Source organism: Sturnira hondurensis, unplaced genomic scaffold (genome assembly GCF_014824575.4).
Source record: "Sturnira hondurensis isolate 20B ecotype Veracruz unplaced genomic scaffold, ASM1482457v3 Scaffold0022464, whole genome shotgun sequence".
Classification (NCBI taxonomy): domain Eukaryota; kingdom Metazoa; phylum Chordata; class Mammalia; order Chiroptera; family Phyllostomidae; genus Sturnira; species Sturnira hondurensis.
In genome coordinates, this window is record NW_028095095.1 from 941,506 (window position 1) to 955,002 (window position 13,497).

Genomic DNA, 13,497 nt, shown 5'->3' on the forward strand with positions numbered 1-13,497 from the left:
TTCACATGTTTTGTTAGTGTTTGTTTTTTGTAAGAATTCAGCCTCTGGACCCAGACATAGCTGAGTTCCAGTTCTAAGCTCTGCTATTTATTAGCCACATTGGCTTACATTTTATTAGATTGTTTTCTCACCTACTTATTAGAGGGAAAATTGTATGTGTACTTATTTTCTGTGTATTGTAAGTGAGTCAAATGCAAGTAACATTCTCAGCAGAGTGACCACCATATAGAGCTTATTTAGAACAGTATATCTGTACATACTCACATATACAGAGATCATGAAATTAGATTCTTCTCTGGAGAGAACCTCCAGGGTATTATTTTTTATACCATACAGATGAAGAAAAATTCAAAGAAGTGGCAGCTTTCCTTTTGAGCAATAAGATCATTCTTGCCCCACTGAAGAATGAACTTCATTTTATATATATTTGGGGGCCATTCCTATCATAGACTGGTATGGCTTGCCTCTTGATGATTAATAATAAAAGTTCAAAATAATAATTGGAACTAAAATGAATAGAAATAACACTTCAAACTCACATGTCTCAGTGGTTGCTATCAAAAAGGCTGCTTATCTGAGGTCCAATGTCTCTAGTAATTAAGTTCCTTAAAGAAATAGAGTAACCTTTTTATTTTAATCTGATTGGAAGAATAAACATTTGTCCATGAACAATTAAGCCCATGCTCTTTATTCACAAATTCCTCTTGTGAAGAAAATATTTTCACAGGGATTTTTAGTGAGGCTTTCTGGTCTACCACTTAGAACAAGACACTGTCAGATGAAGATACCTTACCAAGGACTTGATCTGGGTGTGTGATTATTAAGATTAAATTTTGGGAATGAACATTTGTAACATTCATGTCCCTGGAATCCTTGCCCCCAAATGAATTTCAAAGCAGAGTTCCTCACATTGTGGAGACAAAAAAAAAAAATCAAAACCATGTACTCTTCTGCTCAATCCTTGTTTTCCCTTTAAAGGAAAATGCTACAGAAAATATGCAGTCTTCTGCGCCTCAGTTCCGTTAGGGAACCCAAAGCAAACCTGCGTGAGAAGGGAGTATTTCAGTAAACACAACTACTTGTCAGACAGCTAACTGATTTCAATTTCAGAATAAGGTTTGCATTTGCATAGTAATTTCAGTACCAAAATGTGTATTCTTCTGTGTATTTATATGTACTATACATTTCATAGTTTGGGAATCACTTACTATTATTTATTTTTGGGCAGGGATTTTTCTGTTTTGCTCCATTGAAATAAAATATACTCCAGTGTGTAACACTAAATCAAAATTTCAAAATCCTGAAATGAATACCAGAGAGGTAATTATTTGTAAGGACATTTACCAGTATAAAATCAGGAAACACTACCTGTAGGTGACTATCTTCTAAGCTCCAACAGGCCTTCACTTTTTCTTAAAGTGGTATGTCTGTGTAATGGCCCCAAAAAACCACTCGCTTACGGTCTTTCTAGAAAGGACCACACGGGAAGTGTTAACAGTTTCAGGGCTGCCAGTGAAGTGGTTTCCGAAGCCGCTATTGACTCTGCTCTGCCTCTGACAATGTGTCGGCATATGAGCCGGCCTATATGCCAATGAAACTTCACGTGGACACTAACATCTGAAGGCTATATGGACTTTTGGCATGTAATGGAATATTTCTCTTTTTATTTATTTTTAATTGTGTAGAAATGTGAGAACTACTTTTAGTTCCCGGGCTATGCAGAAGCTTCTGTTTGCAAGGCCCCTGAGCAGAGGCTGGGGGCCAGCAGCTCACATGTATATGTGAGTATGAGTATGATTCCCTCTCCTTCCACTTCTGAGCCCTTTACTTGCTGGGCTTCTTTCTGTTGTGAAGCTGAAGTGTTACCTTCAAGTAACTTCTACCTGTGGATTCTAGAGTATTCTCTCTGGAGCCAACTAGAACAGAATCTCTTCCTTTGACAGCATAGAACTGTGGAAGGTCGGAGAAGGCCACCTGGACCCTCAAAGACTTCTCTGCCTCTTAGTGTTTTTTAATCTCTTCCCAGATATTTATGTTCAGTGGCTGTTCTCTATATGTGACTTAATCTTCTAATTATTCCTCATAAAATGAACGCATATGAAAGAGAAACGTTCTCGTCCATGTAACAGAACGCTTGGGAGAATTTTTGTTTCCCAAGATCTTGGTCCTGGGGAACAGTGAAAGGTGATGGTTAGGGGTGGGAGTTGTTGATTTATAGTTTTTTTTTTTAAATACAATCTACTTCATTATAAAGACACCTTATTGGTAAATGATCATATAATCCTGGTATTGTTTCCCTTGTTTCTTCATAGTGGTCAGCACAAAAAACCTATACCTACTGACACATTTATTTTTTAAAACTTCATTTCTATAAACTATACTTTCCAAGTGTGTTTATTGAAAAAATGTAATAATACAAAAACATTTATTAAAAAGAAGGGCATTAGACAAAATCATAAATCCATTTTCTTATATTAGAGTCTAATAAAGCTTACCAAAAATATAAGCTATTAAATTATAATAGTTCATCAGAATCTTCCAAACAACTTTATTTACTTCATTCATTCTCCCACGTACCCAACGGCACATTAGTCTTCTCTCCTTAGATTGGGTTATAATTATTTCTTATTTGGTTCAATGGAGACTAAGCTTCAATGGTCCACTTAAGATGTTAAAGAAACAGGAGAGATCAGTAGTCAGTAGCACATAATTTTCCTCGATGAAAATATATTAATCTTTAATTACAAAGTTCTGACTTGGTCAGTATTAAACGTGGTCTTAAAGTGAGCCATCATAAGGAAGCAAATTCACTTTTATTTTATCCTTAACAGGCGCTGGCTTGAATGATGGACAGTGGCATGAGGTTCGTTTCCTGGCCAAGGAGAATTTTGCCGTTCTCACCATCGACGGAGATGAGGCGTCAGCAGTGCGAACCAATAGTCCTCTCCAAGTTAAAACTGGCGAGAAGTACTTCTTCGGAGGTAAGATCACCATCTTCTATATCAGTTAACTAAGACATTGCTAACCACAGACTTTCAATCAAGTTTGATTATGTAGTATTTATGTCCGATTTCATGGATGCAATAGATCTCTCAGGAAGTGAACCGTCCTGATCCACTGAGTCCAAAAAGTGTGGCAAATTTGTGTCTGTGTGATAAAGGTATCACAATTACATCACTGTATTCTTCTGGTCCAGTTCACATATTTGAGGTGTAAAGCATGAAGTTCTGAATCTTCTCATTCTTGGAGCAGTCCTTGGGTTGTATTAGGTTGGCCCAAGAGCATTATGCTAAGTGAAATAAGCCAGGCGGTGAAAGACAAATACCACATCATCTCATCTGTAAGTGGAACTTAACAAACAAGCAAGCAAAATATGACCAGAGACATTGAAATAAAGAACAAACTGACAATAACCAGAAAAGTGGGGGAGGGGTATAATGGGGGAAAGAAGGGGAGGGGTCATCTAGGAACAAGAAGGACCCATGGACAGAGCCAAAGTGGGGGAGGACTGAGGGTGGGAAGTCGGGGGTGGGTGTGGGTCAGGGGACAGTGGTAGGGAGAAAATGGATACAACGGTACTGGAACGACAGTTTTAAAAAAGTCCAATTCATTTTTCCTGTAAAATAAAAGGACACATTTTCCATTTTCACCAGCAACTTCATCGATTTGGGCATTTTGAGTATGTTGGCTGTCTTCTGCTGTTGGCTTGTAATAGAGAGAGGCCAGGGGTGCTGCTAAACATCTCCCAATGCGTAACACAACCCACAACAAAGAATAATTTTGCCAACATGTCAATAGTACCAAGAAACTTTGCAGACCACTTTTGACATGTTTAATCAGTCACAGCACTTTCTCCATACACTGCACAGATCTTTCTTTTTGCAGTTATTACCTTTTGTGGAAATAGTAAAGCATAATATGCCACAAATGTTGCATATTTTCTTCCATTTTCTATGTTAAAAGAGCTGAATAAAAATCCATCACTTTTGATAAGGTTTTTTTTTTAAATGCATGCTGATATGACAGCTGCCACAATACAATCTGACAAAACTCTTTCAAATGAAATTAAAGACAACTAAGCACTACTAGAGCCGTTGTATGGAAAGAACAAAACAACTTTTTGGCCAGCCCAATATATTTGTCACCTATTACTGTGTAGCTGATTACCCCAAAACGTGGTGGCTTCCGACAGCAAGCAGGATCTTCCAGTTGCTGGAGATCAGAGACTCAGGAGTGGCCTGGCTGGAAGTCCTCCCCACGCCGCTGCGTATGGCTGTATCGTGTGAAACCTTGACGAGTTGGAGGTCCTGCTTCCAAGAAGGTGCACTCTCTTGGCTGGCCGTTGCAGCTGGTTGTTGACTGGGGAGTCTTCGTTCTCCTCCATGCGGCCCTGATCCTTCAGGGTCTCTCTTCGTCCTGTGGCCTCTCCTGTAGGTGATGGGACTGAATCGGGTGCTGAGGAGGGAGGAAGAAGAGAGAGATGGGGAGGGGAGAGGAAAGGCGTAAGCCAGAGAGAGTTGCCAAGATGTAAACCTGAGGTCTCTTAGAGTTCAGTGTTGTAAATGCTGTCCACCACTGTGGTTACACACAGCTTGTTGGCCGTGAGTCACTGAGTCCAACCCGTACTCCAGGAGGGGATGTCCCAAGGAGACAAGGGTTGTTGGGACCATCTTGGAGGCTACGTACATGTATCTTGATCATTAAGTAATGAAAAAATGAAGAAAAAGGAAGATTCTCATAATGATAAATTGTACTGAATATAAAAGAGTATTGTAGTGTAAACTTAGCATGTTGTCTGTATTAAAGAATGCATCCTGGCAGAAAACGATTTTTTAATCAATGAAATACAGAGACATCTTTAAAGTGCTAGGTTTGTTGTTGAGATCAATATGTCTTTCATTAGGTTATTGCCTGTCTTGTTTTAAATCACGCGATGTGAAATTGAAACAAATACACTGCATTAGAAAAGACTTTGGTTTAAACTTCTTATACACATGTTTGCTTCTGGAAATATAGCTATTAATATTCACATGTATATTTGCTTATATTAAAAAACTTACATATCACTATATTTATATATATTTTTCTAATTATTAGAATAAGTCTACTTGACAGCATTTATCTTATAAGGATGTCTTATTCCCTACTGTATCCCCCAAGGTCCTAGAAAAATTCCTACAAGATAGTAGATGATGAATAAATATTTATGAATGAATTAGTACATTCTGAAAAATGGAAAAGGCAAGCATTTTGTTCCCTTTTTTTAAAAAAGAAAACATAGAAGCCCAAAGAGCTCTCCTGACTTGGTCACTGAGTTTGTAGCCAGAACCTGACCTCAAGCCCTCTGACCCCCCTACCAAGGCATTTCTCCCTCCGAGGCCTGACACTATGTTGAGCGGCAACTCAGAGACCAAAGTCCTAACCTAGACCTCTGCTTCTGTGTTCATCCACAGTATTTCTGGGAAGTTAAACTTAACTAAGTTTAAAAAGGCTTTTAATAAGTATTTGGTGGGTGGAGGAAAATCAAACAAGATGCCTTACTGATGTGAGAACCAGCACAGCCCAATAGCCCAACAGGTTTTCCTTCAAAGACGTATTTAATATGATGGGCTTTTGGCCAACAGGTTTTATTGTCGTCCTAGGCGATGGGTCATAAATGGTCAGTAAGAGAACAATTGGTAATTTCTACCCATCCAAATGACAGGGCGGTATCTTTGGCTGGGGATGAGTTAGCGGAACGTCTAAGGTCCGTTTGGCTCTATTTCCAGCTGGATGAGTAAGCAAACAGCTATAACCACAAATTTATGGCATAGAGTTTATAAGAGATGAGGGCTTTGTAGATTGCTATTTACTTTACAGATTTTGGTTTTCAAACCCAGCCGTCAAGAGCATATTTCCTCCCTCTTGGGCTGCTGATCTGCCATTGAGAAAAGCTGTCAGCAAACAGTCTCAGTGCCTCCCTGGTTATATGAGATCTGTCCAGAAAAATATCCAGCCGTGTGCTATGAAAAATAGAGACATTTATTGAAGAAGATACAAGATAGAAGAAACATTGAACATAGGACAATGATGTCTCATTCCCCTTCAAAGTAGGCACCTCGGGACCTCACGCAGTTCTCCCAGTCACCATCTGCCACCCTGTCGCATTTTCCTGAATCTCACTGGTGGTCTGAAATCTCTTCCCTTTCAAAGGTGATTTTAGTTTTGGGAAAAGCCGGAAGTCTCAGGGCACCAATTATACATCTGGGCTGTAGGGGGACTGAGTCACCTGAGTGATTTGATGTTTCCCCCAAAATCTCTGTACAAGACGTGATGCCTAAGCAGGCATGTCGTTGTGATGAAGTTGCCCCGATCACCAGTTGCCCAGAGCTGCTGCCTCCGGAATCATCCGAATAGTTTCCACAAAGGAATGTTCAAGCTTAACACAAAAACTGGATGCAGATTCACTGCACTCCTCACTCAGTCAGTTTGAATGCGACAGCCACACGGCGCACACGCTCACTCAACAGCATCTACCACCCCCACGGACTAGTACAGCAAAGTTGTCAGTGTTCCCACCCACTCGTTCCAGCCCACTCTCCCAGGCTGCCAAGTTACATCGATGTTGTGCAAACCACTCTCATTATATTAAAATGGCTGGACTTTTTCCAGACAGACCTTATATGTCGTTAATGCTATATGTGGAAACTATGTTTGAGAAAGATCCAAAGGACGTTTCAGTTGGACTTCGGGTGAAATTCAGCGGGATCTGGCTGAGTGTAGCAGGAAGATGATGAGACTTAAAAGTACTTTTACTTCTTGCGAGGCTAGTGCTAAGGTAATGCATGATTTTGAACAAGCTCTTGTACCTAATAAATGAGGAGTCTGTTTCTTCAACTCTCTTCCCTCCCTGCATTTGTTTCAGCTTTACTCTTGCCGGAGATAATAAAAGACATCTCAGACCACAGCTTGTCGTCCTTCTCGGGCTATCTCTCGGCAGCTGTGGCTCACAACTACTGTGCTTTCATTTGGGGCACTACTCTTNGGCTAGTGCTAAGGTAATGCATGATTTTGAACAAGCTCTTGTACCTAATAAATGAGGAGTCTGTTTCTTCAACTCTCTTCCCTCCCTGCATTTGTTTCAGCTTTACTCTTGCCGGAGATAATAAAAGACATCTCAGACCACAGCTTGTCGTCCTTCTCGGGCTATCTCTCGGTAGCTATGGCTCACAACTACTGTGCTTTCATTTGGGGCACTACTCTTTGTTTGCCTTTTAAAGCCCGGAAAGTGGGGGTTCTCCGTCAATTCAGATTGCCGAAATAATCAGAGAACACCCTCCGTTTCCAACTGGTCTCACTCTTATCTCAGCCTGCAGGCTGGCTAGTTCTAGACTGAGTTCATTACTCTCCTCAACACCTTGCTGCACACAACGAGGAGGAGCCAGAGCACATCGGCATTTGAGCATTGCCTAGTGTCAGGCTTCAGGGCCTGGTACCTAGCGTGGGCAATTCCAGAAACTTTGTAGGTTCCGTCACACTTAGCATCCTGTTGTTAAATGTAGTGCCAAAAAAAAAAAAGGTGTTCATTTGAGTTAGGTTCAGCTCTGAGTGACAGAGACAGTGATGGAAAAGGGGGAGGTCAGGCTCTGAAGGGGTCCAGGGGCTCCATGAAAAGTCAGGCTGCTTCCATCCTCCAGCTTGACCATCCTCAGCGTTTAATCTTCACTCACCTTGCGATCCCAAGTGGCAGTGTAAGCTCTGGATGTTATCTCCAAATTCCAGGCAGACACAGGGAGAAAGGAATGATGGACGGTGCTCTACTTCCTTTAAGGTCACTCAACTGAGTCACCTGTTGTATAGGAGACACCTATTGGATCCAGCTCACAGGGTCCCAAGGGAGATCAGGTAACCAGGTGCCCAGCTAAATGTCCAAATCCGTGCAGGAAGGGAGAAATAAATATCGGGGGTTAATTAGCAATCTGTGTAAGAACTCCTCTGTTTAATATTAAGCAGTTGATTTTGATTATAGTCTGTGCACCCAATTTTACATAATAAAGTGGCATCCAATATTATTATTTGCTCCTTGGGCAACTTTTGAAAACCTGTATATGGTTGCTTAATCTAAGGATATTGAATTTGGGAAATGCATTTAAGTGGATTTATTTCCTTTCCAAGTTTTCAATTATGCCTCATCCTAGCCTGAAGCTTTTTATAACAAATAATTTAGAGTAACAAAATTAAATAGTCTTTTAAAAGCAATAGAACATCCTCTAATCATGTATTCACATCTCTCTGCCATTCCCAATTTTTCTTCTATTCCCCACAAAAAGCCTAATTCAGTATATTTCCTGGTCTTAAATTAAAGGAGAATTGTTATGTCACCATTCCTCAAAATACTAAAAGTTACTGAAATTAAGGTTGGTTGTTACTCAAAAGCTTTTCTCTTTCGCTCCAAAGGTAAACAGTGGTACCTTTCATAGTGTGTGTGTGTGTGTGTGTGTGTGTGTGTGCGCGCGCGCGCACGTACTGGAGCCACATGGAAAAGTAGAACTGTGGTCACGATTGCTTGATCTGGAGAAATGGAAATGAGGAGGCCAGGACAACCACCTTTGCAAGTAGGAAACGGTCTGTAGCTTAAAAAGAAGCGAGGCATCTGAGATGTGCAACTGAGATAATGTGATCCGCGCAACCTTGTATTTCCACCTCTTACTGTGGCACTGATGTGTAACTTGTGAAGCCGTGCACTCTTTCCCCAGACACTAACTTTGGGAGTTACAGCTGTCCTCTAGAACAGATGCTGAGGGCTGGGTAGCGAGTCCCCCTTGGGGACTCCAGTGCGAGCCCATAGGGGATTTTGGGAAACAGGAGCCAGTCAAGCAGTTTCAGTGGAGAAAGCAGGTTTTATTGAGCAAAGAGGATGAGAAAGAAAAGCCACTCAGAGTTTTAGACAGCCAAACATCTCTTAAAGATGGACCTTACATTTGTTTGTGATGCCTGTGGAAATCACTGGTATGGGAAGAACGTTGGGATGAACTTGAACCTGTACAAGGCATATTTCAGGTTCTATGTTCCCTTTGTGATATGGGTAAACAATGAGGTAGGGGTGAGGAGCCATTAGCCCATCTTTGTAGGAATTTTCTTTGTTCTAGGGGCTCCTCATGGTCTGCTTGTCAGTCACGTTCCATGTCAGGTGGCACATAGCTGGCCCTTGACTGAACTTCGTGTGAATTTAGTTAACTTATATAGTTTTCATGCCCTGCTTCTATATTAAAACACCTAGTTTTTCCTTTTAAAAATCTCTAATTTTTCCTCTTAAATTTTTTGATAAATATTTCTATAACTTATTTTCACATTTTAATATATATTTCTTTGGACAGGTGCATTTCTAATTTATCTTTTTTTTTTTTGCAAAGAAACAAGTGCTTTAAGAGCAGGAGGAATAGCTTCCTTGTTTTTTCAATCACTGGACTTCATTATTTTAATGCATTTGAAATGTTCCCATCACCCTTTATTTCCTCTATACCCTCTTCCACCTCCACAGTCACCACACTGTTGTCCTTGTTCATGAGTTCTTTCTCTCTTTTTTCTCTTTTTGACTCCATCTCTCCACCCCCAGCCCTCCCCCAGAGCTGCCAGCCTGCTCTCTATCTACGATTCTGTCTCTATATTGTTGTTAGTTCAGTTTGCTCATTAGATTCCATATATGAGTGAAATATCACAGGTTTTCAACTTCTAATATAATAGGTGCTTAATGCAAGCTGCATGAACCAAAGAATGTAAGAAAAATCAGTGAATGGACAGACTGATGCATCTGAGAATCTCAACAGAAATACGCTCATTTTCCATTTGTTGCTCAGATAAGCGATGACTACCTGTAGGAACCCTAAAACCCCAAAGCTGCCTTGAAGGGTTTGGGATGATAAATGGATGATTTATCAACACTTTTTACTGTGTTGCAACAACTACTCTGAGCATTTTACTTAACTTTTTAATCCTCAAGATGGTCCTATCACGGGACAATGAACACAGGTAGAAATTAGGCCTGAAGTTCTGTGATTTGCCTAAGAACCCTCCACTCGGAAGAGCCAGCGAGGCTTTGATTCTTGGCTTGTCTGGTTCGGGGCGCTCGCCTTTAACCAACATAAATACATTGTTCACTAGATGCCTGCATTCCATTGGCATTTTCTTAATTACTTTCCAGGTAAAATTGTAATTATGCCTTTAAATGCTCCCCCAAATATTCTTATATTAACACTTAAAGGAAACCCATCAGATCAGAATAAATAGCCTGAAAAGTCAGATGAGCGCTCTCATAGCAACCTCCCCAGAAGGGCTCCTCCTCCCCTCACTTCACAGCTGCCTGAGGTCTACCGTGAAGAATGTGCGTGACATCGCCCCCTAGTGGCCGTTCTCTGGTCATGTACAGGAATGAGGCTTAAGGTGTAGATAAGTACTTGAAAATCTGTTCTGTGATTAGTGGGAGTTCAGGGGAAAATCTCTTCTCTCCAGGGTCCTTTCCGTAGAATACCCGAAATCCTTCACTCTTCGTGGCGAAGGAATTAGAAGCACTTGTGGAAATGCTGGTGCTCTCCGTAAAGGTTGATACATTAAGCCATTATCAGCCAGCAACACCTTAGCAGGAATTAGGTGATCAGAAAGCAAAGATCTTGAGAGCATTAACTGTTAGGAAAACATCAGAGGGTCTAGTAGGCCTAAATAAGCTGGAGCTTATGAAAAATATCTACAGGCAATTTTTAGAAAAAAATTTTAAAGTACGTTAGGACAAAAGAACAGATGGTAAGTCAGGATGAGGAATGCGGTCTCTTCTTAACAAACCATAAGGGAGAAGTGAGGTGAGCCTTCTTCTTTCAAGTTTGTCCCCAGCCGACCTCCCCAGGACACTCCCGTTAAGGGAGTGTCAGAGACGAGGCACTGGAATCTGTTTCAGTGGGCGAAGATAAAAGGAAGCTTCTGGTTTCCTTCGGGAATAGCTCTTAGCAAAGGATGCAGATCAGAGATACACGTTTTAACTCCCTGCTAAAAACAAAATCTTGCAGTTTGTGAATTCAGCAACTTATGCAGCGGGGAGCTGTGTGGAGCACAGTTTTTTCTGTCTCCAAACTACCCAGGGTCAACGAAGGCAGCCGGCTGCTCCCAGTCTGCAGCTGAGACAGATGGTCTCTCAGACACAGATGTGAAGTGGCAGGGACTGCTGTCATTTGCAGAGTGGGACAGGGCAGATTCCTCTGCCAAAGATATAAAGATTGATTATTAAACGGATGATTTATCAGGAACCGCACCACAGATAGGTTGCCTCAGGGCATTTTCTTTGTTGTTGTTCGGTTTTTTGATGGAAGTGATAAGGTTGAAAGATCGAGGTGCTTTCATTGACCAGGGATCCTCACTGGAAGAGAGGCTCCTACCCTCGGGCACCCGCGGGATGTGTGGTGTGGAAAGTACTGAAGTTCAGCCAGACTTCAGGGGTGCACTCCATTCCTCCCCCGTCTGGAAGCAGAAATGGCTGAGCACTCGACAGATACCATAACTTCCACCTGCCTTAATAAAGCCTTTGGCAGAATCCGGAGTTGAACATAAAAGCCGTAATTAAATTAGAGGGAAAGAGAGCTTTTCCTCTAATATGCCATTTCGATCTCAAGCTCAATAGACAAAGACCAAGAGAAAAGGCAGGTGGTGTTTTTATAAAGTTCTATGACCTCTCCACTCCTCACTTGGAGGCTGGGAGGAAAAATTAAACAGAATTAGGAATGGGCCGAGAAAATACCATAAGCCCTCTGACGACTTGTGTCTGCTGGTTCATGGCCAAGGGCCTGTGCACCCCGCCCCANCTTCCACCTGCCTTAATAAAGCCTTTGGCAGAATCCGGAGTTGAACATAAAAGCCGTAACTAAATTAGAGGGAAAGAGAGCTTTTCCTCTAATATGCCATTTCGACCTCAAGCTCAATAGACAAAGACCAAGAGAAAAGGCAGGTGGTGTTTTTATCAAGTTCTATGACCTCTCCACTCCTCACTTGGAGGCTGGGAGGAAAAATTAAACAGAATTAGGAATGGGCCGAGAAAATACCATAAGCCCTCTGACGACTTGTGTCTGCTGGTTCATGGCCAGGGGCCTGTGCACCCCGCCCCACCCCCACACACAGAGGGAAATGCACCCCGTCTTCTACCACCACCACGGGTCGCAGAGTGATCTGCGGGGAAAGCAAGCGAACCGGAAGAGTTACAAAAGGCTTCCTCTTCATGGAGTCGTGCTAGAACCTGTCTTTGAAGCTTCTCCACCGTAGGGAGGCCTGCTCCACGTTGTAAGCAGCTGACTGGTGGATCTGGAACGTAGGCTGTGACTGCCCCAGAGTCCTGCTCTTCCGGCCTCCAGGGTGAGATGCGGCCCTCGGTGCCCCAAGGGGAGACGAGGAGGAGGGCCGGGGGCGGGCCTCTCCTGTCCACGGTGGACCGTAGTCTGGATGTGTGGGTCTTCGTGTCATCAATCAGTTGTCTTCAGTCACTGGCTCAATTCAGTGTATAGCTCTCTAATGATGCCTAACATTTTTTTCTGCCCTTTACTTAGGGGCATTTGTGCTGTAGAAAGAGTAAGAAGTCTTTGAGCAGCAATTCTAAGGCATTACTGTCTTCCCTTTCCTGAGAAACACTTTTTTTAAAAATCAAAGAATCTATTAATAACATCAAAGCGAGTTGGTCAAAGATGACACAGACCTAGAAGGGGGGGTGGAGAGCACAGGGGGGCAGTTCAGGATTCGAAGGGAAATTTAAGAATGTCAGGGGAAGGGAGCCCTGGTGCACTGTGGGTAGGAATGCAGAGTGGCGCAGCCGCTATGGAAAACAGTATGGAGACACCTCAGAAACTTAAAAATAAATCTGCCGTGCGACCCAGCAACCCCACTTACACAAACACATCCAAAGGAACCCCAAACACTAATTCAAAAGGACATACACACCCCTGTGTTCCCTGCAGGGTTATTTACAATCGCCAAGATGTGGAAGCAGCCCAAGTGTCCATCCCTAGATGAGTGGGTAAAACAAGTATGGGACATTTACACAATGGGATTCTACTCGACCATAAAGAAAAAGAAGGAAATTTTACCCTTTGGGACAGTATGAATGGACCTGGTGAACCTTATGCTGAGTGAAATAAGCCAGTCAGAGTTCGATAAATACCATATGATTTCACTCATCTGTAGAATCCAATAAACAAACTGAGCTAACAAGGGAAATGGGGACAGACTCCTAGATGGAAAGCAGAGGATGGGGGCGGGGGGCGGGAAGAAGAAGGGATTGACCAAAAAAAGAAAAGGACTCATGGGCATGGGCAACAATGTGGTGATTGCTGGGGGGAAGGGGATATAGGGCATTGAATGGTAATGAAAAAAACACAATGAAGATGAAATACATTTAAAAAGATGTGGTACTTGTACACAGAGGAATACTACCCAACCATAAGAAAAGGTGAAATTATTGTGACAGTGCCGGTGGACCTTGAGAATATT

General features: G+C 42.1%; 1 protein-coding gene across 1 annotated transcript in view; it reads left to right on the forward strand.

The window, feature by feature from the left end:
- CNTNAP2 (contactin associated protein 2) overlaps positions 1–13,497 on the forward strand; it is a 1,160,842-nt gene that overhangs the window by 386,264 nt on the left and 761,081 nt on the right. Inside the window, exon 9 of the mRNA XM_037035585.1 lies at positions 2,832–2,981. Within this exon, the coding sequence (XP_036891480.1) occupies positions 2,832–2,981 (150 nt within the window). The remainder of the gene's footprint in view (positions 1–2,831; positions 2,982–13,497) is intronic.